Genomic DNA, 27,509 nt, shown 5'->3' with positions numbered 1-27,509 from the left:
CGCAGCACTTTTCTGCAGGCACAGCCAGCCTTGGAACCCAGCCCCAGGGGCAGGAAACTGGCAGCCTTCCTGTCCAGCCCCCCAGCTGCAAGGAGACACAGGCGGGGGGGTTACTGGCTGCCCTTCTCCTGCAATGGGGCCCTGCCCTGAAGGGAAGCAAGAGGAAGGTCGCATGGTGGTCCCCCGAGTCAGAAATGAAGCAACTTTTTCTATCTGGCAGCACCCGAGGTTGTTTCCTTGAAAGTGAATGAGTCCGTTGGACATTTCCTTCCAGTTTCCCTCCTTCTGATTGGGAGCTGGCCGCCAGCTGCCAAACTTCAAAGGCTGGATTTTTGAAGTGCGCTTGCACAGAAACTCCTGAAGCTATCGGCCTGAAATGTAGGTCGCACCACGGGCTTCCAAGGGACGAACATGCCTGCAAATTTTATCCCATTCTGACAAGGAACAAAAAACTTGTCAACATTCTGTGTCAACGTGGCGGGGTGGCTGTAAAGGGTGCTTCCACGAAAGCTCCCCCTCCCCTCTAAACGTGGGCGGGGGGCACGATGGCCTCCTGCACGTATCATCACAAACAGCAAGGCTATGATAAGAAACGGCAAAAAGCCATTGCCAGAAGCCAAGGGGCAAAGGTGCAGCAGCACGCAGGTGCAGGACGACGGGTGCCCTCGGGTCGGGAGTCAATCCCTTCCTATGTCACCACCCATGCAGAAAGCCAGCCCTCCTCCTCAAACTCCGACTGACTTCCCAATGGCCTGCCTATACCTTTCCTCCTGGCGCAAGCTGCTCAATCTGATAAATGGCCAGCCTGGAGGCAGCGCAGCTCTCGTTCGCACTGGGGTGCAGCAGGAGGGGGGGGGAGGCCCAAACAGAGCTGCTGGGAACCGGGGCAGCTGTGCCTCATTTGCCGCCCCCCCCCGCCCCGGCGTGTCAGGATGAGCCACTACGGTTTAAAGCCCTCCTCTCCAAGTGCCGTGGCCCCGATCCAAGCTGTGGTCAGAGCTGGGCTCCGGGCAGCTATCCACAGCAGGGTAATGAGAGTCTGAAGTTGGGGCAGGGAGAGGGAAGCCGGCAACCGAGGAAGCAAGAGGAGATCCAAAGCCAAAGCTGGGTGGAAGCCAGCAAAGAGGGACTGTGGACAAGGACGCATCCGGCAAGGCCTGAGTTCAAGGAGGAAGCCTTCGCACCCTGGTCAGCCCGGCTGTGCGGGGCCAGTCCAGGGCCCGAGAGCAATGCCCGCCATCCAGCCACTTGCCAGCCCGGCTCTGGGGCTCTCAGTCTCAATTCCGGCAGCTACGCACCCTTGTACCAAGTGGGAGATCTTGCTTGTGAACGGATGGCCTTGTAGTAGCAAGCATGAGCGGCCCCTTTGCTAAGCAGGGTCTGCCCTGGTTTGCATCTGAATGGGAGACGCCATGTCTGAGCCCTGTAAGGCATTTCCCTGCGGGGATAATGGGGCCACTCTGGGAACAGCACCTGGCTGCTGGCCTGCAGAAGGTCCCATGTGCCCTCCCTGGCAGCAGCATCTCCAAGATGGGGCTGAGAGAGACCCCTGCCTGCATCCCTGGAGAAACCATTGCCAGTCTGGAGGGACACGACTGAGCGAGATGGACCAAGGGTCTGACGCAGCACACGGCAGCTCCCTATCCCAGGTCTAGTTTGGCCACGATCCCCACTAGGCCAGTGCCTCTCCACCACCACTGCCCCCTCCCTGCTCCGCTCCTGCCAGGCGGTGCCCACGCCTGTCTCGCGGTTCCAGAGCCCTCTTGGCGGGGGCCAGTTCCTGCCCAGGCTCTGGGCGGCCCCTGCCATGCAGACAGCCACGTGGCCCAGAGCCCAGTGGCAGGGGTGGCCACCCTCCAGACGGCACTCAAAGCTCCCTGCACACTTCTGCGCCCAGCACGAGCCGGCCCCTCCATCTCTGCCTCGCCGTTCTCCAGGACCCAGAGCCGCCTGCTTCAGCATGACCTACATGCAGCATTCCTAGAGAGATGCCCTTGCGCTCACTCTGCTCCGAGGAGGATGCCAGCCACGGCTCTGGAGGGGCCTGAGGAGAGGGCGGGCGGGGGGCACAGCTCCAGGCCAGCTCTGTGTCCTGACCAACGCGACCAGCTGGCCAGGACTGACCGCGGCTTGTGCTCACTGCAAACCAGGATTGCTGCCCCCCCCCACACACACACACCTGGGCCCATGCTCACCATCACCACAGCTTAGGAGCTCAGAGGTACCCTTCAAGCACAAAAACACCCCCCTCTTGTGCCCACAGGCACACCAGTTCTGTCTGAATTGCTCTTGGGGAGGCATCGCTACAATAACTTGGAAGGAACCGAAAGAAAAGATTTGTGTTGCTGGATCATACCAGCTAGCCCAGCAAGCTCTCTCTAGCGACAGCCATCCAGAGCCTCTGGGAAGATAATAAGCAGGGCAGGAAGCAAACAGTATTCCCCTTTTGTCTGTCCCCAGCCTCTGGTATTCAGGTAGACTGCCTCTGAAGATGGAGGGTTGCTTTAGCAGTCTTACTCCACCCCCTGCTACATAGCCCCTCCCCACCATCTAGGCAATCCGTCTTTCAGTGCTCCCTGGAGAACAAGAAAGGTATTGGCTGTGCAAAAGATGAATTGTGCACACAAGAAGCAGCAGCAGCAGCCAACTCTCAAGCCCCTGGCCACTCGGACTTGGTGGGGAATGCTTTCCCAGCCCCAGTCAGGGCACTCTGCCAGGCCCCACACCACTGTGTGACCCCCAAAGAGGACTTCACTGCATGCCTCTCTGCACCACAGCTGGGATGCTGCTGCCCCTCTCCGACCCCCGGAGGGTTTCTGCTGCCTCGGGGCTCTCAGAATCCCAGGCCTCCCTCCGGTGGCACTCCAGGACAGCTGCCACAGCCCACAGGGGGCTTCAGCACCGCCCTGGGCCAGGCAAACAGGAGCCCCTCCAAGGGCCTGGCCAGAGCGCAGCGGCCTTGCTCGGATGTCGCTCCGGGGCCTTGTATGCACGCTAAGCGTCTGCCACCGCCTCACCCACTCCTCTCCACAGAGGAGGCCCTTGTCATCCCTCATGCTCCCAGCTCCACACGTGCACCACCACCATAAGAACATCAGAACAGCCCTGCGGGATCAGGCCCCGCAAGGAGGCCCATCTAGTCCAGCATCCTGTTTCGCACAGTGGCCCACCAGATGCCACTGGAAGCCACAGACGGGAGTTGAGGGCGTGCCTTCTCTGTGTACCACAACTGGTACTCAGAGGCATCCTGACAAGCAGCCATTGATAGACAAGTAGCAGGAATAGCTTTCCATGCTCACACAGGTAGTGTCCCATTCAAATGCAAACCAGGGCGGACCCTGCTTAGCAGAGGGGACACTCCATGCTTGCTACCACCAGGCCAGCTCTGCCCCCATCACCAGCTCTGTCCCTCCCAGGATTCAGCACCCCTCCCCCAGCTGCCCCATGTCACCCAGCTGCTTTCTCACTTGCCCTCCCAAATCCGGGTGCAAGCCAGCCCTGGCCAGAACATCCCAGACTCCTCCTCCACTTGCCAACAAGCCGGCTCCGAAATCCCACTCCACATCTCCCCCCCCACCCCCACCCCTGGCTGCTTCCAACCTCCTGTGAAGCAGGAAAGGCTGAATTCCAAGTCCCGCCCGCTGTTCCAGGGACCTCTCCCCCCCCCCCGCTCCTTCACTGGCCGCACTCCTTAAAGCGGGGGTTCTGAACGGGGGGGGGGGCTCCAGGTGTGGCCGGACCTCAACTCCCATCATGCCCTTTGGCCACTGTGGCTGGGCCTGATGGGAGTTGAAGTCCAGCCACACCTGGAGCCCCTTCAGGCAACCTGCAAAGGGCACGGCAGGGGAGGCAGAAGCATCAGCCAGCCTCTCTGCCCCCTTGCCCTGAAGAGGGGGCAGCACTTTGTATGGAGAGTGGGAGGGGTGATGGGGGCCGCCACACTGGGGGCTTCAGAGGGCTAGCTCAGTCGTCCTCCAAGAGTCACCTGACTGACTCCCCCAACCGCACACCCGCCCGGGCTGCCTTCAGTTGGATTCATCTCCAAAACTGATGTGAGTGTGAAGACCTGGAGCTACCAGAACAGCAGGTCTTTCTCTGGTACCATTCAATGACTTGCATTGTCCACAATTCACAAAACCTTTTTTTTAAATTAGGATGATGTTCTATTGTGGCACATAGGGGTGTGTGTGTGTGTGTGTGTGTGTGTGTGTGTATAACTGTGCTTTTTGTTACCACTATTCAGCTTCATTTAAGATTTCTTTACTTTACTTCATGAGATGAGTTTCGGGGGGGGCCTTTTAAATTCTTGTCTCTGGGCCCACTCCAACTTGCAACGCCTCTGCCACCTCTGCTTCTCCATCAGACGCAGCTGAACGGCTCCAGCACCTGCCTCCATCACCTCCTCATCCGTAAGCTCCAGAACGAGGAGAAGAAGGGCAATGTGGGGCCACCAGTGGGAGCTGCTGCTACAATAGGGAAGCACACACTGGCCTACCTTACAGGGCTGTTGTAAGGACTGCTGGAGCAATGCATGTGAAGCACTAACCCTAACCCCTGCTAACTGGGCAAAGAGGCACCTTTTACCATGGTGATTCTCTTTATTTAGCAGGGGGAGAGTAACTGGCCCTATCCACCCCCAGCACAGGACCTCCAATGACTGTTGCTGGTGTGTGTCCTATGTTTCTTTTTAGAATGTGAGCCCTTTGGGGACAGGGAGCCATCTTATTTGTTTGTTATTTCTCTTTGTAAACCGCCCTGAGCCATTTTTGGAAGGGCGGTATAGAAATCGAATTAATAATAATACTAGAGATGGCATGTGGCAACGCTCAATGCTCTAATGCACTATGATTCTTCAGGAATGCACCCCATGCACCCCATTTTCACTCTCTGTCAAAATCCACCCTCCTCAAATAAACAGCACAAGGCACCCAGAAAGTGAAAGAAGCCAAAGCCGCCCTTGGCGGCTCTACCCCGGCCACCCAAGATCAGCCCAGAGAGAAGAGCTCCTTGCCAGGTTTCCAAAACATGCTCAAGTTCAGGCTTTGGTGAGCCTCCAGGGGCAGCGAGTGCAACCGCAGTGGCCTAGAAAGAAGCCTGCCATGGCTCGGCCTGGCCGTTACTCCTCATTTCCGAAGGAACACACACCACCCACCCCAACCCAGTAGCTCTCCTCTCCCACCCTCCGGGAACTCCTCCTCACCAAGCAACACGGATCCCCCCCCCAGTCCTAGCAGAGATTAACAGGCTCCGGGCGCCAAGCCCTGGACTGGTGGGGAGGGGAGGGTGCAGGCTGGTGCAGGGAAAGCCAAGCTGCACCCCACACAGAGGGTCCCTGCCTTGCCGGGCCTGCTGCACCCCTTCCCCAAAATGCCTCTTCCTGCCCTCCTCCACACACCCCCCACCGCCCGCCCCCCATCTCTGCTGCCACTGCGATGGTCTGTGTTGCTACTGCTGCTGCAACCCCGCTCAAAGCAGCACAGCCAGGAAGCCAAGCCCCGAGCAGCGGGGGGGGGGAGGCAGGGGGAGGGCTCACTTCCCCGCTCCATGCCAAAGGGAACCTCAGGCAGCCCCCGCCCTGTGTGCATCAAGACCCCCACCCACCCAGCACCAAAGAGCCCCCCCCCCCCGCCGCACATCACTCCAGCCACTCCGTCCACCTCAGCCCGGGGCAGCTTCTGCAAGACCGCCGCACTCCCCTCCTGCTGGTGCCGGGAGAATCTCTTCTCCTCAGAAGGCAGCTGGGAAGCGGCTGGGCGGGAAGCAGAGACTCTGGGGTGGGGGGGTCAGGGCTGCCGGCCCCAAAGCGGGAGAGGGTGGCCAAGTTCACCAGGGAGTGCGGAGAGACCTCCAGCTTCATCCAGCTCCCCATCCAAAGAGGCAATAACCAGCCCCCCCCCAAGCAAAACAGCCTCACAGTGCAGTCAGTATGGACCAGGCTCCTCCAAACCCCCAGGAGAGCCCGCCTGCCCCCCCGCAGAAGAGAGACACTCCCAGCACCACCAGCAGCAGCCCCCCCTCCTCAGAACAGGTGCACCCAGAAGGGACGGCCGGGGCACCACCACAAGGCCCCTCCCCCGCCCCAGCGGGGCCTCTCCTCCCAACTGGACCGGACCGCAGCTGACCCACAGAAGAGACGTCCCAGAGCCACAGGACCCACCAGCACAGGGGCACCGGCCAGGTCCTGAGGAGCCCACACAGCGGCACGAAACCCCACCGAATGGGCCCTTCGCCCTAGAGCCCGAGAACAGATGGGCCGGCCTGAGCCCGGACAGCTCCAGCCCCACCCCACCGGAGCTCCTGCTGGGACACACCGCAGGCAGGCACGGCACCCCCTCCCCGGGCCGGGCCACTGCCCCGCCAGAGCGACTGGCCCCTTTCCTGCTCCTGCTGCTGCTGCTGCTGGCTCGGGCTGGCTCCTGCCCGCCTTGAGCGCCAGCAGCCCTCGACACGGGGCCCCATCCTGCCTCGGGGAAAGAGCCCCTCTCGCGCGCTGCTTGCCCGCCGCGGCCTGGCCCCCCGTGCGTGCCGCGGGCAGCAGCAGGGCAGGGCACCATCCCGCCCGGCACAGGGCGGCCCGAGCAGGCAGTCGCAAGCGGGGCCAGCCAGCCGGCCGGCCGGCCACCCCCCGCGGGAGACTGCAGCGGCTGCCGTCAAAGTTTCGCCAGCCACGCTCCACAGGCGGCGGCGGCGGCGGGAGGAGGAGAGGCGGGGGCCGCTGCCCGCCTGCCGCTCTCCAGGACCGCGGGGGCCGAGGCTGCCCTGGGCAGGCCCGCCGGCGGCGAGAGCCCGCGCCCCACTCACCGTCTGCTGGAGGTCGGGGATCCCGATGCGGATGACGAGGGCATGGGGCGCCGCCGGCTCGTCCATCCGCCCTGGCGGCGAGGCCAGCTTGTCGGTGCAGGGGCCGGGGCCGGCGCGGGCGGGGGGCTTGATGGTATCATACAGGGTCTCCTCCCTGAGGCTGCCCCCCGCGCTCTCCCCCGGCTCGCCGTTGACCACGCAGGGGGGCGGCTGCCGAGGCTGCTGCGCTCGCGGCTCGCGCTCTCGCTCTTCCTCGTCCTCGGCGGCGGCGTCCTCCTCCTCCTCCTCCTCCTCCTCCGGCTGCTGCCGCGGCCGCTGCTGCTGCTGCTGCTGCTGCTCTGGCTTCTCCGGCGGCGGCGGCGGCTGCTGCTGCTGCTGCTCCAGCGGCGGCGCCTCATGCTGCTTCCTGCTCGCGGGACTCAGAGGCATGCTCTGTGCGCCAGAGGAGCGTGTGGTGGCGAGCCTGCTGCGTGAGGGGGGCGAGGGGGGGGGCCGGAGGAGGCAGCAGCAGCGCGGGCGGCGGCGGCGGGGGCTGGGGTGGGGGCAGGCCGGGCGGCGGCGGCGGCGGCGGCTACGCCGAGGACATCCTCACAGCCCTGGGCCGAGGAGGCGCCGGGAGCCCGCGGGGGACGGCAGCCATGGGCCGGGAGGGGTGGGCAGCGGGCGGGCGGGGGCCACAGGAGCAAGGGAGGTCGCCAGGCGGACCGCGGCAGGGCAGGGGAGACACACGGGAGGCCATTCCCGGACGGGGGAGAAAACCAGGTGGGGTGGCGGAAAGCATGTGTGGACGGAGTGGCGGGGGAGGGGGGGGAGAGAGAGAGAGAGAGAAATAAAGAGAGAGAGAGAGAGAGATTGATTAGCATCCTGCCCGTGGCCGCAGCGCCATCGGTCCTCCTTCCCTCCCCAAGCCACCTGTTGAGGGCCGCTGGCCGAGCTGAGCCCCCCCCCTCCAGCCCCGTGCGGGTGGCATTCTTCTCCTGGCCCCCACGTGGCCCTGGAGAGGCCCTTCTTCCCAGGATCCCTGGGATGCCCCCGCCGAGGAGGATGCTGGGGCGCAACCGCCAGGTGCGCCAGGAGGGGCCTCCCGGCCGCAGCCTCGCCCCAGCTGCCCGCGAGGGAGGCGGTCTGGGACAGGCCTCTCAGGCTCTGCAGGGCAGCCCAAGGAATCCTGGGTGACGACGACGACGCCGTCCAGAGGGGCCAGCCCAGGCCGGCCTGTCGGCGCCCGTTTTCCATGCCACCCACAGCCCCACCCGGTGAAACGCTGCTCGCTCTTCTCGCAAGCCGCCTCGGGGACATTTTACGGGAAAGGCGGGAGGTACACATTTGAACAAGTGCCAGAACACCAGAAGCTGTCGGAAGTCTAGAGTGCAGCTGAGCATGTGCGGAGTGCTTTGGCTGGGCACTTGGCCACCGAGCAGAAGCATCGACTTCCAGGCATGCCTGATCCCCAGCGCCCCTCTGAAGGAAGCAGCGCCGCGATCTCCCCACGACCGCAGCGTCCCCGTGGAAGAGCGGCTGCCGCCACCCGCAAGTCTCCCAAGTGCCACAAGAGTAGCCGCAGCAGCACCCTGGCCGGGGCTGGGAGGTGCAGCGCGCGCACATTCCAGACCACACACCCCGCCGGGCTTTGGGACGCGCCGCTCGCTGCCCGAGAGGCAAAGCCTGCTAGGAAAGCTGTGCGGACTCTGGGCCGGTCCCCCCCCCCCGCCCCCGGCCGCCTCCGGTTCAGGCCTGAGCTCTGGGAACGGTTTGGACTCGTTCTCAATCACGTGGGAATGTCTATTTGTGGCAGTGCCGTCGGGAACGGTGCTCGCTCGGCAGCGAATGCGGGCGGGGTTGGCGGAAGAGCCCCAGCAAGCCCTGGCACCAGCCGAGGAGGAGGAGGACAGGAGCCTTTTCGGGGCTGGCGGGGGGCGCGCGCGGGAGGGCTCCCAGGGACGTTCAGGGTGCGGCGGAGGAGGACCAAGGCCAGCTGCTGGGGGTGCTGCTGCCCTGTGTGCGCCCGCCTCGGTGGGCTGCAGCATGGCCAAGGGGGGGGGGAGGCTGTTGTCCTGGTTGCCCGCGGGGGCCGGGGTTGCCTGAGCGCCCTCTGCGGGAGAGCTGGCGCCCTTTTCCCAACACGAGCGTGCCCTGAGTGGGACTGGGGGGGGGGGCAGCAGCAGGCGGGCTTCTTCTTCGGTGACGTCGGCGGTGCCCCTCCAGGTGCACGGAGGGCGGGCTGGCGCCGCCGCCGCCGCCTCCTCTCGCCTGGCCCTCTAGGCTCTCTCCGCTCCCCAGACCAGGGATCATCTGCCTTGTGCTACGTGCTCCAGAAAAGCAGCAGCAGCTGTGCTGACAATGCCCCCCCCGCCCCCTCCCATGCACCTGGGCGGCCTCCTTCGGGCTCCCGCACTGCTCACGGCACCCCGGGCCCTACATCCTCGCGTTTCGTCTTCAGGTACCCCTTAGGGGAACCTGCAGCCCGCCACACGAGCTGTGCACAAATATGCCCTCCCCATGGCAGACCAGTGCAGCCCCAGGGCCGGTGCTGGTGGAGTCCGGTCATCCGACCCCCCCCCCTTCTCGGAGATCTCAGAAGCCCCCAGGCGGGGGCAACAAATGCAGCCCGGAGCGGAAACTAATGGGGGCGGGGGGTGGAGTTCACCAACAAGTTTTCTTGGTCCAGATTTGTTTGCAAAACAGTTGCATTTATGCTCTTCTTCAGATCTGATTCTCTCTCTCACACACGCACACTGCCCACTATCTGTTGTATTTAGAGATTCCATTAAAAACAGGATGTATGTGCTTAGCGAGTTGGAACTTACAGTCTTATAATTCAACAAATCTTATGATTTAGGGTTTTCAAAAGCATCTCTGAACACTGAATTTCAAAACAAACTTCCCTTTTTGGGGAGGGGAAATAAAGACTTCTAAAACAAATTCTGAAATTTTAACAAATCGTAGAAGACAAACTTCGCTAAACCTGAGTTGCTGAATCACTCAGGGCTAAGGCTGCAATTCTATGGGGTGAAGATAAAACCCACAGTGTTGACAGTAAGTATGCTGAAGAGCATGCATAGAATGTACTTGGCTCTTTCCCCCTCTAAATATGAATTAAGGTGTCTTTAAAGCTTCCTGCTGAGCAAGCATTCCAGGGCAGGGTTATTATTGGGTTTGTTGCTGGGTGATGTGTGAAAGGGCCCAAAGTGGGGATGGGAGTGGAGGTCCATGGAATTCCAAGAGTTGCCGGGAAAGGACACTTCCTTCCTTTGCATGGGAGCTCTTGGCTTCCTGCAAATGCTGTCGTTTCACTGCCTCTTAGGCAGGGTACTGCAAAGCCTCTTAAGCGCCAGCGTGAATGGCAGCGCTGGAGGGGAGGGGAGGGAGCTGCAGGGGTGAGAAAGGGCAGGCAGGCAGCAAGTCTGGCCACAGAACAGAAGCCTGCCTCACAAAGAAAGCGCGGCTCTCTCTTCAGCACAGCAGGGCTTCAAGGCAGGCTCTGGCCGGGCAGGCAGCACAGAAGAGCTGGCAAAAATAGCCCCAGAACAGAAAGGCCAGCAGCAGAAAGAACAAACGGAGGGCAGATGAGCTGATGGGGTGGGGGGCCAACCCACCTGCTCCCACCAGTCACCTGAGCTCGGAGGAGGGGATCTTGCCAGGGGCACCAATCAAGCACCGCAGCCCCCGAGATGTGGGCCTTGGCCTTCCGGATCCCTTGCCACATTATTTTATTTTATTTTATTTTATTTACATTGTATATCCTGCTGTTCCTCCAAGGAGCCCAGAGCGGTGTACTACATACTTAAGTTTTTCCTCACAACTCCTCTGTGAAGTAGGTTAGGCTGAGAGAGAAGTGACTGGCCCAGAGCCACCCAGCAAGTCTCCTGGCTGAAGGGGGATTTGAACTCGGATCTCCCTGGTCCGAGTCCAGCGCACTAACCACTACACCATGCTGGATCATGGTGGCTGCTGGTGTGCCCTCTGCGCTGCAGGATCCTCAAGGAGCAGCAGCCCCACGTTGTGAGCCAGCCCACCTCTGCCAAGCTCCTCTGGCATCTGGCCCATCGGGATAGGAAGCCCTAGAAAACAATAGTCGGCATGGCCATATTTACAGCTGTCCCTTTGATATTCCTAACTAGATCCTGGACCGCAGTTTCATCTGTCCTCATCCTGCTTTGTAGATCCTGGTCTCTGCTCAGCAAGCTGGCAAAGGAATTCATCTGAAAGCTTCCCTAACTTACTCTGAGGTGTGACTGAGCGCCTCTCTCTGGCCTTGCATGCCAGGTCTGATGTAAGCCCTGCTTAGAGGTCAGCTCTGTTGCAGCTCAGATTTAGCAAAGTTCATCGGCATGGACTTCTTGCCGGTGAGCCAGTCCAGAGCTAGTCATGTTTGTACTGCAAAGAGAGAGAGAGAGAGAGAGAGAGAGAGAGAGAGAGAGAGAGAGCTGAACTGGGGGGCAAAGTGCTTTGCTTTGATTTCAACTCAGCTCCTGCAAAGCTTCCCTTTATTGCAAGATTATCTTTTTTTATCATATTGTGCCACTGCTCTGTCAGCTGCACTGGCTTCCAGTCCGTTTCTGGGCCCAATTCAAGGGGCTGGTTTTAACCTTTAAAGCCCTAAATGGCTTGAGACCAGGTTACTTGAGAGAGCACCTTGCCCCATATGTCCCTACCTGTATCTTAAGATCTCCTTCAGAGGCCCTCCTCCGAGTGCCAAACAAAGTGAGGTGGGTCGCTACTAGGGCGAGGGCCTTTTTGGTGGCAGCACCCTGTTTATGGAATAGCCTCCCCAGTGAGGCTCACCTGGCTTCATCACTTTGTTCTTTTAGATGCCAGGTAAAACCTTTTTGTTTACCCAGGCCTTTTAAATGTTGGTTTTCAGATTCAATCTGATTTTTAACTAATTTTAAAATGAGTTTTTAAACTTTGTACTGTATTTTGCATTTTCTTTTCTTCTTTTTGTCTGTTGTGATTTAATGTGTTATGTGTTTTTATTGTATGTTTTAATCCTCTCTTATGAACCGCCCAGAGAACAATTTGTTATGCAGCGGCTAACAAATAAAGTTGATGATGATTAGTTGTTGTTGCTGCTGCTGCTGTTGAGATCATTGCTTAGAGAACCTCAAGGAAGGTGGGCTGGGGCAAAATGAATGTAAAACCCGGAGATCATGTTTCAAGGGTGGTGGGGGGGAGTGAGCTGTTGAACTGGGTGGCTCCTGCTCAGGCGGGCAGAGTGCTGGGCCTTCAGCTGCAGCCGCTGCTGCATCCCTACTCCCAGATTTAAGTCAGGAGTTGCACCTCATGCTTTCCCTCCATCTGCACGCCTGAACTGGCAGTGCCATTCTGCATGGAGTGGGTGGGTGGGAGGGGTAGTGCCACGTGCAGGGGGTTGCCGGAAGGGTTCCCTCTAATTCTTCTTCTTCTTCTTCATCTCTGTGCAGAATGAGTTTTGTTCTGGGCAGCAGTATCAAGACAGTGTGTGCGTTTCATGGGCACTGATTCAGAGCGGGGCCTGATTCAGCTGAGAGGGATCTAAAATTAACCGGGCACACGCCTTAGAGGGAACAGTGGTTGCCAGTATATGTTAGAAGAGTTCTCTGGAGGAGCACACCAGGGAGGCCGTGGGGCTTGAGTAAGATTCTGCTGCTGGGGCTTCCAGAACGCAGCTGAAAAAAATTTGCCTGGGGGAGGCGGGTGCATTGTACCTTTCACTGCAGGCACGAAAGGCAGTCCCCAAGTGGAAGCTGGGAAGCTGCCTTGTGTCTCAACTGGCAGCGCCCCACCCGCCAGAGCCACATTTCCATATCCCAGTCCAAAACCTGGGCGACAGAGATAATTTGCATGATCAGCATGATGTTTATGCAAATCACCTGCGCTATATTAGCATCTCTACTTAGAAGACAGGCCTGCAGGCAGCGTCCTGTTTACACTTCTCTATGAACAGCTCCGAGGACACTTTTAACCACTTCAACAAAGACAAAAGGGGGGCAAGGAGAAGCCCTCGTTCCTGTACTGAGACAGGCACACTGTCTCAGTATCAACACACCAATACTAGAGTATTTGGCCAGGAAGACCTGGGTTCAAGTCCCACTTCTTGCAAGGTGAGATCAGCCCCCAAGAGCTGCACTGATAGCAGCAGCAAGGGCACTGTGCCCCCTGGTTGATGCCTCAATCGCCTGCCCCCTGAAGACGGCCTCCCCTTGCTTCATGAAAGGGCCACCCCTGGGTTCCAGAGACAGGAGGCTGCCACCACCTCCTCCTCCTCTCATAAGCCTCCACCTGCTGCACCTGGATCAGAGCCTCCAAGGGTGGTCTCAGCACCCAGGCACGTCCATCTAGGACAGGGCTGGGCAAACCTGGCCCTCCAGGTGCTGGTGAACTACAACTCCCATCACCTCCAGCCACAACTTATTGTGGCTGGGAGAGAGTGATGGGGATTGTAGCAGCTGGAGGGCCAAGTCTGCTCAGCCCTGATCTAGGAGGAGGCGACCCTTGAGACCCCCTGAGGGTCCCTTGGCAGTCACGGCAGTATCAACACACCATGACACTTTTCAAGCCACCTCCAACTCGAGGGGGGAAATATTGGCCATTGCCAGCCAGAGGAACATGCGACCTGCTGAGGCCGTCCACGGTTGAGTAGAGGGTGCAGGGAAGTGGCTGGACAGGACCTCTGTCAGGGATGGTGTGGCAATTCCCCCCTCCCCCCCCCCGGAGTCAGGGGTTGGACTCAAAGAGCTCCACGGGCCCTTCCAGCTCTACAATCCCATGGTGCAATGAAGGGCCCTCTGCACATGCCGGATGTTCTTGGACTGAGCCCCGGCAGCCTGAGATCTGAGCCTGGCCGGGAAAGGGCTCCCCATTCCATTCCAAGCAGGAATCTCCCCGCTTGCAGGCAGTCCAAGGCAGCCCATCGTTGGGATCTCGCTGCAGAGAGGCCTGGCCAGAACCTGCCTCCTCCCGCCCTTCCTCCCAGCCCTGCCTGCCTGTCTCCCTCTCGCCCCAACATATACACAGAGCGAAAGGCCCTGCCCAAGCCAGGCACAATGACAGAAAGCTCCCCAGAGGCCCTGGCAAACCAAACCGCTCCCTCTCTCAGGGGAAAGCCTTTCCCCTCCAGGCAGGCAGGCAGGCAGGGCGGGCGTCTCCCCTCTCTGTGGTCTCTGCTGGGGGAGCTGAGCTGATCGGCAGCCTCTCCTGGGGTCCCTCCTCCCCTGGTGCTGCTGCAGCACTACAACTCCCATCGTCCCCAGCTGGGGATGACAGCGGTGGGAACTCTCAGCATGATGGGGCTGCTCACCGCCAGCCTGGCTCCTGGGCCCTCTGCTGGCCCTCACCAGCAGGCCTAGTCTGGCAAGCTCCTGCGACTCCGTGGTCCACCTCCTTCTCATCCACTCCTTGGGCAGCCGCCACGGAGGAGGAAGAAGGATGGGAAGGGGGAGGCACAGCTTAGGGGTCAGAGCAGCATCTCTTCAGCAAGGCAGGGAGGGGCTCGGCAGAAAGGCTCCCTCCCCCACCCCCGCACACACCTCTCACTTGTCCTACCTTGAGGGGCGTTTGGACCCGGCTTCTGAAGCTGCCACCTCCTCTCCCTTCCAGTCATGTCTGCAGCAGGCGCCCTCCCTCCCTGTATTTCTCCTCCCCCTCCCAGGCTGAGCCTGCAAAGCTGTCTAAAGGCTGCTGGAGACAGATGTGGGGCTGGGCAAATTAAGGGCTTCACAGGGGTGGCTCAAAGCCCTTCTTCTTCTTCTTCTTCTTCTTCTTAGCATTTATATCCTGCTCTTCCTCCAAGGAGCCCAGAGCGGTGTACTACATACTTAAGTTTTTCTTTCACAACAGCCCTGTGAAGTAGGTTAGGCTGAGAGAGAAGTGACTGGCCCAGAGTCCCCCAGCTAGTTTCATGGCTGAATGGGGATTTGAACTCGGGTCTCCCCGATCCTAGTCCAGCACTCTAACCACTACACCATGCTGGCTCTCTTGACTCAGCTGGGCTTGTAAAACGATGTAAAAACAACACAGACCAAAATGCTCATTCACATGACAAATGCCTCTCCTTCCACTTTGAACTACAGACAATAGGACAAGCCCCCTGGATCACACCAGCAGCCCACCAGCCTATTTCCAACAGCAGCCAGCCAGTTGTTTCCAGGACACCCACAAGCAGGACATGTAGCTCCCCCCCCCAGCAACAGTTATATGTCCCTAGCATCTGGCATTTAAAGAAAGACTGCTTCTAAGCATGGAGGTTCTATCCAGCAGCCATGGCTAATAATGGTTGACAGACCTATCCTGCAAGCATTTTTCTGTTCCTACTTTCATGCCATCAAAATTAATGAGCATCACAACAGCAGCTCATCCTAACGAGCCGGGGTGTGGGAGCCAAAAGAGGCACAGCTGCCTCTGCTTCCCAGCAGGTCAGGTGACTTCTCTCTCCCTCCCTCCCTCCCTCCCCACTCCCTGCGTGGGAGCCATGCTGCCTGCAGGCTGGACGATCATCAGGTTAAGCATGCAGCTCTACGACATCCGCCGGTAGTCAGACTGCTCATCAGGGCCACCATGGCATGGGGCAAGGGTCAGCCCTCCCTGCCCAGATGCTGCAGTCTCAGTCCAGGTGGCAACTAGTGTCCCAAAGCAAACCAGCCATAGGCTGGAAGTCCCTTCTGGTCGGGTCCTCTGGCCCGGCCCTCTGAGCTTCCCAGGCCACCCCCCGCCATCCCCTTCCACACTGCACTCATGAAGAGAGGAACGGGCTTGTGTCAAGGCCACCCCCCCACCCCCAAAGATCACTGCCCATCCCTTGCGCTTGGCAGGAGCAGGCATGGGCACTGAACGTGCCTCCGAGGGGCGGCAGGCGGCTTCTTTCCGTGTAAACGGAGCCGGTGCTCTGTGCCGCCCAGCAGCCCCCGCGGCGGGGACTCGCCTCCGTGGGAGCCAGGTGAGTGGCGGAGGCGATTTCCCGCTGCGGGGGCTGCTGGGCAGCACAGAGCACTGGCTCCGTTTACACGGAAAGAAGCCGCTCACCATCCCTCCCACCCACCCCGGAGGCACGTTTACGGCCCGGGCCTGGGCAGGAGGTATGCCTCGATTTGCCGCCTGCCGTATCCTTGGACTCCATAATCTTTGCCCTTTGAGGTAAAGATAGGTGAGGACAGCCTGATTGTCGGATCATCTCTCTGCAAGCAGCACAGTTCAAAATATCCCCCCGAGTCTGCAGTGTGTGGGGAACGGCAGTCTGTGCCCTGCAGGATGGCACTTTAAGTGCTCATGTGCACACATTCCGTGGACATGCACATAGAGACAAGATGCGCCCACTCCGTGGCCCTTGGAAACACCACTTCTGTCTAGAGACCCTCAGGTGGGGGCTGAATCCTAAAACAAGAATTCCGGCCACACACATGAAAACAAGAAGGCATCCTCCAAAAGGCAAACAAGGGGGACAGGGATTTACTAGGGACAGGTCACAAAACTGTCCCTGGGAAACAGGGGGGCCTGGAACTGCTCCCCTGCTACCTGCCATCAGCCTTCCCAAGGCCCCTCTCACCCCAAGAGAGTGGCCAAACTCCAGCCACCGTGGAGGATGCCAGAGAGGCTGCAGCAGGCCTCCAGGGCGATGGATGGATGGACTCAAGCCAGCAGCCGTGCCTGAAGACGGCCACTGAGCAGGCCCCAAGGCGTGGGGCGGGGCACATGCAGCAGCTGTTCGGATTCTCAAGCACTGCTCTTAGCACTGCAATAACGGCTTCTGGCCACTAGAGGCATAAGGAGCGATGTTAACTGGTCTCTCCTGGTCACCTAGAGTCAGTCAAAACTGTGCAGTTGTTGTGGTTGAAGGCTAGTGCCTGTTTGGGCATGTTGTTCAATCTCAATCTCTCTCTCTCTCTCTCTCTCTCTCTCTCTCTCTCTCTCAGTATGTGGTGTTTAGTTTCTTAATAATTCTTTGTTTGTTTTTTGAACTCATCCCACAGTCTCCACTGAATCTCTTGAGCGCTGAACTTCTTTACCAGCACTCCTCAAAGGAAGCCACCCCCTTGGGAGCTGGAGGCAGCAGCAGGCCTCCGGAACGGCTTCTAGTGAGTGGCTTCCCTTCTCATCGAAGGGAGGGGCAGCCTGGTAGGTGCCCACCACAGCTGGCCAGGCATCAAGGGCCCCTCTGCAGCGCTTCAGGGGGCCTCCCGGCAGCGCGTATCAGCCAGAGAGGCCTGGCAGCTCTGCCGGCCTTTGCCTTGTCGCCGGCCCTGCCGCTACCTGCCTGGCCTTGTCCTTGAGCAGCAGCTGAGGAGCCAGCAGCAGGGGCACTGCTGCCCTGCAGTGCCTCTGCTTCCTGGCACAGACCTCGGGGCAAAGCAAGGCACCCACGGCAGAGCCTGCAGGCTCTCTGGCGGAAATGTGTCACCCAGTTGCCTGCCCGGCTCTGGGAGATGCAGCAGCTCAACTTCTCTCTTTCATCTTGGCTTCAGAGAGGCATGTAGTGATGCCCTTTGGGAAGCCCCGGCCCACAGCTCCCTTTGAAAAAGGAGAGGGGCTGGGGGAAAGACACTTTGCAATGATCAGGAAAACTCTTAATTGTTTCCTAACTTGCCCCATGGAATTAAAAAGAGTTCTATGGCTGGAACTTGCTGAGCTCCAGCTCAGATTAAACCTTGCCATGTCCTCACACAAAGCACCTGATGGACAGGAGGCATCTTTCAAGAGATGGCATCCAGCCTTTTCTGGATGGGGTTGCAGTCCCCTTAAAGAACAAGCTCACAGTTGGGGGCTGCTGTTATATCTGGACACCCAAGGTGTAGTCTGAGGCACAAAGCACCTTCCAGCTGCTTAGGTTGGTGTGCCTTGCCACAGTGAACCATGCTTTGGTAACTCTCAGACTAGACTACTGCAATACATGATATGCAGAGCTGCCTTGGAAGACTGTTCAGAAACTATAACAGGCTCGGGACACGGCAGCCACACTGCTGTCAGAGGCTCAAAACTTTAATTACATCATGCCAGCTTTTAAAAATATGTAACTCTTAAAGAGGAAAAACTAATGCATCTTAAAAGTCTGTTTCCAGGCACTGGTCTTAATTTTTTCAAGTCTGGAAAAAGGGCTTGGGATCTGGGCATCTGAAGGACTGCCTTCTCTCCCAGGAACTCTATGGCCTACAACAAAGGCCCTTCCTTTGTGGGTGCCCCCACCTTCAGAGGTGAGGCAGATGGGCCTTCTTAGTGGTGGCTACCAATCGATGGAATGCCCTGCCCACACAAGTAGGAGAACCTTTAGCCACCCAGCCCAAACACTCTCATTCACAGGGCTTCCAATGGATAGTCCTTTGCAATGTCCTCAGGGCTGGGTCATGGGCAGCCACCACAGGGCAGTTCAGTATCTGGGATTGGGGCCAGGAGAGCCAAGCAGGGAGCCAGGAACAGGGAAACAGATCAAGAGCCAGGTCAGGAAGCAAGCCAGGAGTCAAAGCCAAGCAGACAGCCCAGGAATCAAGATCAGGAGACGAGCCAGGAGTCAGAGCTGAAGAAGTCTAGAGTTAAGGCCAAGCAGACAATGGAGGCATTGCTTCAGACAAGACACAACCCTGGTCAGGTCAGCCAGGCTGGATGGGGTCAATCCAGGGCCTGGGAGCTCTATGCTCAGTGAAGGGGGCTGCAGCGGGGCAGTCTGCTCCATGGGGCAGGTGGATGCAGCATCGGCAGAAGAACAGCCCTGCTGGACCAGGCCCAAAGAAGCCCATCCAGTCCAGCATCCTTGATCCTACTTCACACAGTGGCCCACCAGATGCCTCTGAGGAGCCCACAGGCAAGAGGGGAGGGCAGGCCCCCTCTCCTGCTGTTGCTCCCCTGCCACTGGGATCTTGCCTCTGAGGCTGGAGGTGGCCCACAGCCACCAGACTAGTAGCCATCGATAGACCTGTCCGCCATGAATTTGTCTAAGCCCCTTTTCAAGCCACCCAAGCCATCTCCACATCCGGCGGCAGATAATGCCATAGAATTCCGCGGGGGGGGGGGGAGGGCTTCCTTTTGCCGGACCTGACCACGGATTCCGTGTTGCGAGAGGAGGGGAGAAAAGTAACCAACGGCTCAGGCATGGCCGGGCAGGTGTTGGTGCTGCTGGACACCCTCCAGTCCTCGGCTTTCTCCACTTTGAGGAGCACATGGTTCCATTTATGCTTATTGTGAGGCATTATTGTTTTGTGAATCCTGTTCTTTTATGATGTGAGCCACTAAAAAACTGCACAAAGGGCACAGAGAGTCTGAAATGAATACATTCTGAAGGGGAAGCTCCATTGCTTCGACAGACTCTGCCTCTCTGTCTAGCCACCCACCTCCCGCAAAAGGTGCTTTTCAGGGGTGTAGCTATAATGGAGCAGATGGGTCCAAAGAACCTGCCCCCCCCGATCCACCCTTCCCTATTGTCTTTGTTATCTCCCTCACTCCGCCAGGCTGCTGGGGAGAGGGATGAACACGGCCCCCTCTCCCCTAGCTGCTCCCCTGGTGCTTTTTGTATGTTTAGCTCTGGGGTTTTCAACCTCCCCCCCTTTTTTAAACAAGGGTACCCCTTCTGTTTCAAAGCTTCAGCTCAGGTACCCTATATAAGCCAGCCAAGAATTGTGACACCCCCCCCAGAAGTAAATCTTGCCCAAAGTGGTGGGACATAAAATGCAAGCTAAACGAATCTGACCTGGACTCAGGCAAGAAACCCTCCAAAAAACCCGAACCGAGGAGCTCTCAGGGGTGGCTTCCTCCCTCCTCCCATCCTCTGGGTAGCCCCCTGGCCTGGCCCCGCCTCTCCCTCCTTCCCTCCATGTGACTGGCTGGCAAGGTGCTCAGGAGAGCTGGCCAGCAAGAGAGCGGTGCAGCAGGTCCTGAGCACCAGCCAGCATGTGCCTCCCTGCCAAGCCTGTCTGGAAGAGGGGTGGTCTTAGCTTGAGCACCTACTAGCTTGTCACATAGAGAGGAGGAGGGAGGGGGGCTGCCTGGCACTCCTCCCCTCCTGGGGGAGAGAACTGTGGAGCATGCAAGTGAGTCAGGGAGGCGGGCAGGTTCTGTGTACCCCCTATGAGGCTTCAAAGTACCCCCAGGGGTTAAAGCACTCCTGGTTGGGTTCATCCTTCTTGCTAGACAAGGACACATTTTAGAAGATGAGCACAGATTTGAACGGATTTGTCTATAAAACCAAACACCATTCCTTCTGAGCAGTAGCGGCTGGGGGTGGGCGGTTTGCCAAAAGAGGTGCAGCTGCCTCTGCTTCCGTTGCCCCTCTCTCTCCCACCCTGCCCGAGAGACTGCTACCTGCAGGCTGGCCATTCATCAGGTAGAGCTGTATAGTGTGCGCACACAGCTCTACCTGATGAATGGCCAGCCTTCAAGCAGCACAGCTCTTGGGCAGGGCGGGAGAGAGGGGAGCAACCGGAGCTGCTGCCGGGAAGCAGAGGCAGCTGTGCCTCCTCGGGAGCCTCCCTGACTTTCTAGGGCGAGCGAGCGGCTACTGCTTCTGAGTCAGTGCATTTCAGACCACAGCCTTCGTCTCTGTCCCAAGGGTTCATGGCCCTGCGGAGAATTTTCACCCAGGCCACTAAAAAGTGCCTTTGAGTCTTCCTGTCTCACTGCATGTTGTAAGCCTGGGTGGATCAGAAGCAGGAGAGAGCGGTTCTCAAACCCAATGACAATCCTGGGCATGCAAAAAGCCTCTGGAGCAGCATCGAGTGTGAAAAAAGAGGCCACAGCAGCAGAAGCGAGTGTGAATGTGAAGGACGGAGGGGGGGGCGGCGAGAGGCAGAAACCCGGCTGCAGGCAAGGTGAGGGGAGAGGGTTGGGTGGAAGCTTCCCTGAAGCTGGAAGGAACTGGAGGGAAGGGACTGGAGGAAGCAGGGCAGGGCAGGGTGTCCCTTCCGAAAGGAGCTCTGGCAGCATCTCCAGGCTGAGTTGGGAAAGACCTTTCTCTGCCTGAGACCCTGGAGAGCAGCTGCCTGTCGTGCAGACAGTCAGGAGGTAGGTGGACTGAGGGCCTGACTCAAGAGGGAGGAGCGGGGGGGGGATTGTCAAACTGGGAGCAAGACCAAGCCTAGCAGGGGGCTCCAAGCCTGCTCCTCCTGCCCTGGGGCTATGCTGGGCAGCTCCCCTGCAAGGAAGAACCCCCAGCCGTGGCCCTGCTGCTGCCGCCGCCACTCCTCCTCGGGGCCCTCCCCAGCCTTGCTTCCTCCACCTCCTGGGAGGCCCCTTTTGCTTGCACTCGGGTAGGGAAGTGGGGCTTGGCCGGTCTGAGATCTCGTGTGTGAAACGGGTGGTGTGCGCCAGTCGGGGGGGAGGCACAGAGACTGTAGCCAGGTGTGGCCCGTGGGAGGTGTCTGCCCCCCTGCAGCCGCCCTCCCTCACCCGGGGATGCTCCCTCTGGGCAGCCCCCAAGGAGATTCCCCAGCAGGACGCCAGAGCAGCCAGGAGGCGCACTGGGTGGGTGGGGGGGTCTGGCGGCGCGAGGGTCTGCGGCTGGCAGGCGCATGCCTCGCCCACTGCCGGCCGTGGCGGAGCGTCGGGCCAAGCCCGGCGGCTAATTCCGCAGCAGCCCATTGATTTCCATTCTCTCCTCCTCTGCCAAGCTTCGGGGGTCATCAGGGATGCGCCACTGACGAGCAGCCCAAGCCCTGCCAACTGCAGCGCCTCGGTGCGCGCTGGGCGGAGAGGGGGATCGCACGGCCTCTGCCGCCAGCCCCAGCCAGAATCCGGCCCCGCGTCGAAGCCCAGCAGCAGGGCCGGCAGCCCCGGAGGGATTCGCAAGGAGACGCCGAGTCACGCCGGCAGGGCACTCTCCTAGTCCGCAGTCCTCATCAGCGGAGGCCTGCCCTGCGCTGGGCTCGAGTCCCCGCTCAGCCCCGGGGATGCTCCCAGGCCCTGCCCTGCTGCGGCGGCCACCCACGTCCCTCCTTCAGCCCCACCAGGCTCGGGCGGTGATGAGGACCCCCGCGGGAGGCGCTCGGCGCGGGCCTCTCTGTGCCCTGGCAGAAGAGCCGGCGGGGCGGGCCGGGGCGGGGCGGGGGGAGAGAGACTCCGAAGCACACCGAGCGCCGCCGTCTCTGCTTGCGCGGCACGGGGGCAGCCGCCGCCCACGTGGCGGGTCGCAGGCGAGAGCTGCTGCCCCAGCCAGCCACTGCCACGGTCCCGCCACCTGGCAGGCAGGCAGGCAGGCAGGCGCGGAGGAGCTCCGGCTGCCCTGCCCGGCTCGGGGGCAACGGGAGAGCAAGCGCACCACCCCGGCCCAGGAGGCGCGTCGCCACGCCAGCCACGCACTCCCGCCACCTGCAGCTCCCCACCTGCCTTGCGCCAGGTGCTCGTCATGGGCGGGGAGGCCGAGGGGGCCCCAAGCGGCTGCTCTCCTGGCGAGGAGGAGCTGCCCGTCCCACACGCTGCCAGACTCGGCAATCCGGGCCTCGGACACACTTCGCGCGGCGGCCTGCGGGAAGGCTGCCAACAGCCCCCTGCCCCCTTTCCGTGCTTCCAGGGACGAGGCGGAGGGCCTTTCTCAAGCTGAGCCCGGTGGGCTTTTTCCTGCTTCGTAAAAAAGTTTGTTTAAACAATGTCTTGTCTTTTTAAAACTTTGTGTTGTGATTGGTTTGTTGCATTATTGTCGGACTTTGAAAATGTCTTCTTGTGAACCGCCCAGAGGACATTTCTTGTATGGGAGAGCTCATTATTAAGAAGTATGGTCAGAGGCACAGCTGGGGGGGGAGAGGGCCTGTGTTTGCCCCTCTCCCTGGCCAGGGAGATAATGAAGAAGAACATAGGGAGGGGTGGGGTGGAGCTGTCCCCCCCCCCTCCGGGTTCTTTGGACCCATCTGCTCAATTATAGCTACATCCCTGATTCTAGCTAGGAAGAGCTTGGCCACCCCCAGGCCTCTGCTGACTGGAGCCCTTCTCCCCATTTCTCAGTTCTCTGTCCATCATTCATTGTGCTTTGCAGATTACTTTAAGCAGCAGGAGCTTACAAAGTCAAGTCTGAATATTTGGACCGGGGAGAAGCAATGAGAGGCAGAGGGAGCCCCCAGAGAAGCAAGGATGTTAGGACTGGACCGAATGCCGATCCCATTGGGGCCCCACCGCTGCCTTGCCTTTTGGAAAACCCTGGGGAGGTCTGCTCAGCTGCCTCCTCCTGCCTCACCTGGGCTGCTGTCACAGGTTCACGAGATCACAGCCTTCCTCAAAGAACAGGGGCCACAACTGTCCCTGTTTCTCAGAGATAGTTCCTGTCCTCTGGTCCCTGACCACTAGGGCTGTGTGTGTGTGTGTGCGTGTGCGTGTGCGTGTGTGTGTGTGTGTGTGTGTGTGTAAGAACATTTCTAGAGGGAGGCGCAAGAGCTGCCACCCTTCATGGCTCAGCTCCCTCCCCAGGGCACTTTCCAGAATGATGACACTCTGCTCACCAGTAAAATGCTTCGGCTCGGCAGGATCGTTTTGAGAATGTAAATCGCTTGTGCAACCCTCCTGCCATAGGAAAATGCAGCTATTTGTTTGCGACGCACATGCAAGGTTGTAGGACTAAAATGCCAGGATAAAATCCGAAAGAAGGCATCGGGAATGTGAACGGCCCCTTTCTGACTGCGATGTTGAAACGCAGGCAGGACGGAAGCACACTTAGTGGACACGGCAGGACACTGTTGTAGCGGGTAATCTGGAAAGCGCCCTGGTTGCTAGAAGTTGAATTTACACACATCTGGTGGTCTCTGGCACACATGCATCTCAATGCCCGCGCATGGGCACTAAGGCACCTGGAAGTGCCCAGCCTGCCAGTTCCAAGGAGGAGACAGTTGCTTGCTGAGGGTTCTTTGGAATGGCGGATAGCTGCCCAATTACTCTACAGTAAGTTGTTAACGGCAACTTTAGCCACAAAGCCTGCAAAAGACTCCCCCACAGCCGTCACAGGCAGACGGCCACACCGTAAATTAATGCCGTGTAAAGCAGGCAGAGCAGAGGCTTCACCAAGTGCAGCCGCATCCCTGAGGTGAGAGTGGGTTGGGGGTCTTCGTGTGAGAATGGGGAGGGGCGCGGTGTCACAAGGGCGTCCCTGGTTTCAGCTGTCAGATGCTGGAGAATATGGGGAAGGTGACTTGTGAGAGTCCGGGGAAGGAAGGCCAGGCACAGGAAGCAGCAAGGGAAAGCAGGACCCACCCCACAGCAATCTGACCCATCATGATCTGGAGGAACACCTGAAGAACCCCCGTCCTGCAAAGGGAGGTTGATGGGGTTACATTTCCAGCCGTGTGTGTGGCCTTCTACAATGAGAGTGCCACCTAGAGGTCGACAAGGCACAATGCAGCCCAAATGGGATCCCCCCAGGATCACACCCCAGCTTTCAGCCTGCCTGCCTTCAGTTAACTCCAGGCTCGCCCAGATCATGTCTGCAGTCAGTGCGGTTGTCCCCCAGCAGAGCCATGCTTCTGCCCCCAACACGGATCTGCAGGAAGTAGCAGGATGTGCTCCTCAGGCACAAAATGGATGGAGGCAGCAGGGAAGCAGCCTCAGTGGGGCTGCAGTGCATGCCCTGGGACCCCCGACTGCAGGGCTGCTCCACTTCAGCCCTCCTGCAGATGTTGGCCTACAACTCCCATCATCCTTGGCTATTGGGCAGTGTCGCTGGGGATTATGGGAGTTGGAGTCCAAAAACCACAGGGGAGCCATGGTTGAGCAGGCCTGCCCTACTATCTGCAAGGGGTCCTGGCAGCGGAGGACACCTCTCAGACTGCATGGCCCCAAACAATGTTTCGGGTAGCTTTAGAGCAGCACAAAGAGGGTGAAGGGGGTTATTATGAGTGGCAGCCATGTGGAAGCAAGCAAGTACAGACAGATACACACACACACACAAACACAAAGCAAAACACCACACCTTTAATCGCATCCTTGTTTGGCCCCTGGAAGAGGTGAGTGGTGGGTGGGTGGTGGTCCTGGGTGCCTTCCTGCAGGGCATGTGACTCTTGCAAACCAAGGGACAAAGAACTGGGGTGTAGGCTACCACGTTTCCTGCCTCTTCTCACAGCAGACATGGAGAGATTAATATTAATAATAATGTCCTGTATCATGTCCTTATCTGGGGTAAATCTGGTGGCTGTTTGTACCAAATGACCAAAAGCAAACCTAAGAAGATCTCTGTTGTGCCTCCTTACACAAGGAGTCTGTTTTTGCTGAGAGAGGCATGTGGTTCTGCACTCTGCGCATGGCCTGGCCTGCACTTGTGCCTGCCTTGTCAAAACAAGGAGACCATGAACTCCCCGGCCTGATTTTTGTTGTAAATGGAGAGAAGGGAAAGAGAGAGGAAAACCCTTTGACGAAGGCCTGCCGTGGTGTTGGGCAAAGAAGGGAAATCGCTTGAGTGGATACTGAAGCAGCTTGAAGACATCTGGAACAGAGAAGTCAACTTTGCAAGCTTTTCTTCAGCAAGCCCTCTGAGAGAGAGAGAATTTTGTTTTTATTTTGAAGCTTGCTGGGTGCTGGGGTGGTGGTGTCTTTTGATATTTGTACTGCTGCATGAACCCTATCGCCTATTAAAATCATCTGGGGAGGGCTCATCTGGTGTCGACTTGGGACCCGGTCTTGTCTGTGGCTGCCTCAGGGCTCTGGAATGCACTTCCTGTCACAAGAAGAGCGTCTCCTTCTCGGATTGCTTTTTAAAAGACCCTTAAGACACACCTGTTTTCTCCGGTTTTGAATTAAAACTGATTTTAGACTGTTTGTTTTACTCTGTGAAATTGTTTTTATTCTGTAAAGTGTTTTAATTGTTTTTATTTTTATATTGTAATTTGGATTATGTACACCATATGATAAATATAAATAAATATATTTATTTATTTAAAATATTTATACCCACCCCTCCAGTGCACTACTGCTCGGGACGGCTCACAACAATAAGATAGACACAGATACAATAAAAGTAATAAAATTAACTAATTTTTTTTAAGTCAGATTAAAAACCACAATTATTAGGTTCAAATTAAAACTGAAAACCATAAAAAGCTCAAGAACCTACCAGATATAACAAAATAATAATGGGGCATTAAAAAGCCTCCTTAAAAAGGTGTGTTTTAAGATTTTTTTAAAAACACTGAGGGAGGGAGCATGGCCAGTCTCTTCAGGGAGGGTGTTCCAAAGTCGAGGGGCCACAACCGAAAAGGCCCTGTCTCTAGACCCCACCAACCAGATCTCTATTAGTGGTGAGGCCACGAAACTGAAACTGAAAACCTCTTACTTGAGTTTTGTACCTTGACACCACATCAGTACTTGAATTTGGCAACTTTTCTTTAAGTAACATGCCTTGGCCTAATGCCAATGTTTATGTTGTTTGTTGATTGACAAATAAAGAGAGATTAGAGGAGACAAGAGCCCCATATTCCGTTTTTTCTTGTCTGAACTCTCCTTGGATTAGGCTAGCCTAACACCACAGGCGTTCATTTTGCTTCGAGAGGAAAAGCTTAAGCTGAGATAACATATACATTCCTGCAGGCACATACGTCTCCTAATCGAAAGTGTCATATACGTGGTAACAATAATTCTAGGTAAGGCAAAAACCACAAACTGTTCTCAAAGCGGGATATAAAAAGCAGAGGTAGAATGAAGCCCAGGCCGAGTGCAGTAGGCCAGGCGCGTATGAGGGGATGAATGAATGAAGCGCCATCAGAGGCATCTGAGCATGCCAAGAGCGTTCCAGAGGGAGGGCTTTTTCATGTGAGCGGCATCCGTGGCCTTGCTCAAGGAACAGCATGGGGAGTCCCAGCTGGCTGGCTGTAGTACCTAGCAGTTCTTGTGCAAGCTCTTCCCACTGTTTTGGCCCGCACTGGGGCAGAGTAGTGAGAGGAACACTGCCGGTTGGGGTCCCTCCCACCGATTTATTGATTTATTGTTGCACACTTCCAGTGTATCCAAATTCTGCAGTATTTCCTCGCCCCCCGCCCCCCCCCCACTTCTGCTGAAACTGCTATGGAGCTTGGAATGGAAGGAGCTTTCATGCCTGGATGTGGCTTTCAGTGTCTCCTTGCTCTCTTAATAAATTATTTCCTGAAAATCCCACTTAATAAATCACTATCTGAAATCACACTGTATTGTTCCACTTTCCTCCTGTCCAATCAGACTTGGCACAATCCTATCAATACATTCCTGGGAGTAAGGCCCATTGAACTTATTTTAGTTCGTTTGTTTGAATTTCTATGCCACCCAACCCCAGAGGCTCACATGGACATAAAACGTGAACACAAACACATAAAAACAAGGTAAGCCATTTTTTTAAAAAAAAATTCAAATTCAAAACCATTTAAGAGTCACTAAATGTCAGGCTAAAAAGGTGTCTTGAGGGTTCTTTGAAAGGCTGGTCACAATAGGGAGCACATTCCACAGATCAGGGGCAACTACAGAGAGGGCCTGATCCTGAATAGTTCCAGTCAGAGACAGCCCTCTCTCCATGACCTTAAAATGCAGTGGGGATCGTGCTGAGGAAGGTGCTTTCCAAGGTAGCCCCATCCTAAACCACTTAGGGCTTTAAAGGTAATTACCAGCACTATTGATTGATTGATTGATTGATTGATTGAATAACTATATTGCCTGATATAGAAATCTCCAGGTGGTGTACAAGTTAAGACATAATTAAAAAAAAAACCCAATAAAACAGTTAAAATTCATAAAACAGATAAAAACCTCAATAAATAAAAACACATTAAAATTTAATTTCATTTGAAAGCCTAGGAAAAAAGGTATGTCTTCAGGGT

General features: G+C 57.6%; 1 protein-coding gene across 20 annotated transcripts in view; it reads right to left on the bottom strand.

Annotated features, from left to right (window-relative positions):
- SHANK3 (SH3 and multiple ankyrin repeat domains 3) overlaps positions 1 to 27,509 on the bottom strand; it is a 463,679-nt gene that overhangs the window by 399,485 nt on the left and 36,685 nt on the right. For all 20 annotated transcript variants that reach the window (XM_053255561.1, XM_053255566.1, XM_053255564.1 and 17 more), the window contains exon 2: positions 6,802 to 7,397. In XM_053255561.1, the coding sequence (XP_053111536.1) occupies positions 6,802 to 7,230 (429 nt within the window). In that variant the 5' untranslated portion in view covers positions 7,231 to 7,397. The remainder of the gene's footprint in view (positions 1 to 6,801; positions 7,398 to 27,509) is intronic.

This window comes from Hemicordylus capensis, chromosome 5, assembly GCF_027244095.1.
Source record: "Hemicordylus capensis ecotype Gifberg chromosome 5, rHemCap1.1.pri, whole genome shotgun sequence".
Lineage (NCBI taxonomy): Eukaryota > Metazoa > Chordata > Lepidosauria > Squamata > Cordylidae > Hemicordylus > Hemicordylus capensis.
Note: the sequence above shows the minus strand (reverse complement) of the source record. Positions and strands in the feature narration are given on the sequence as shown.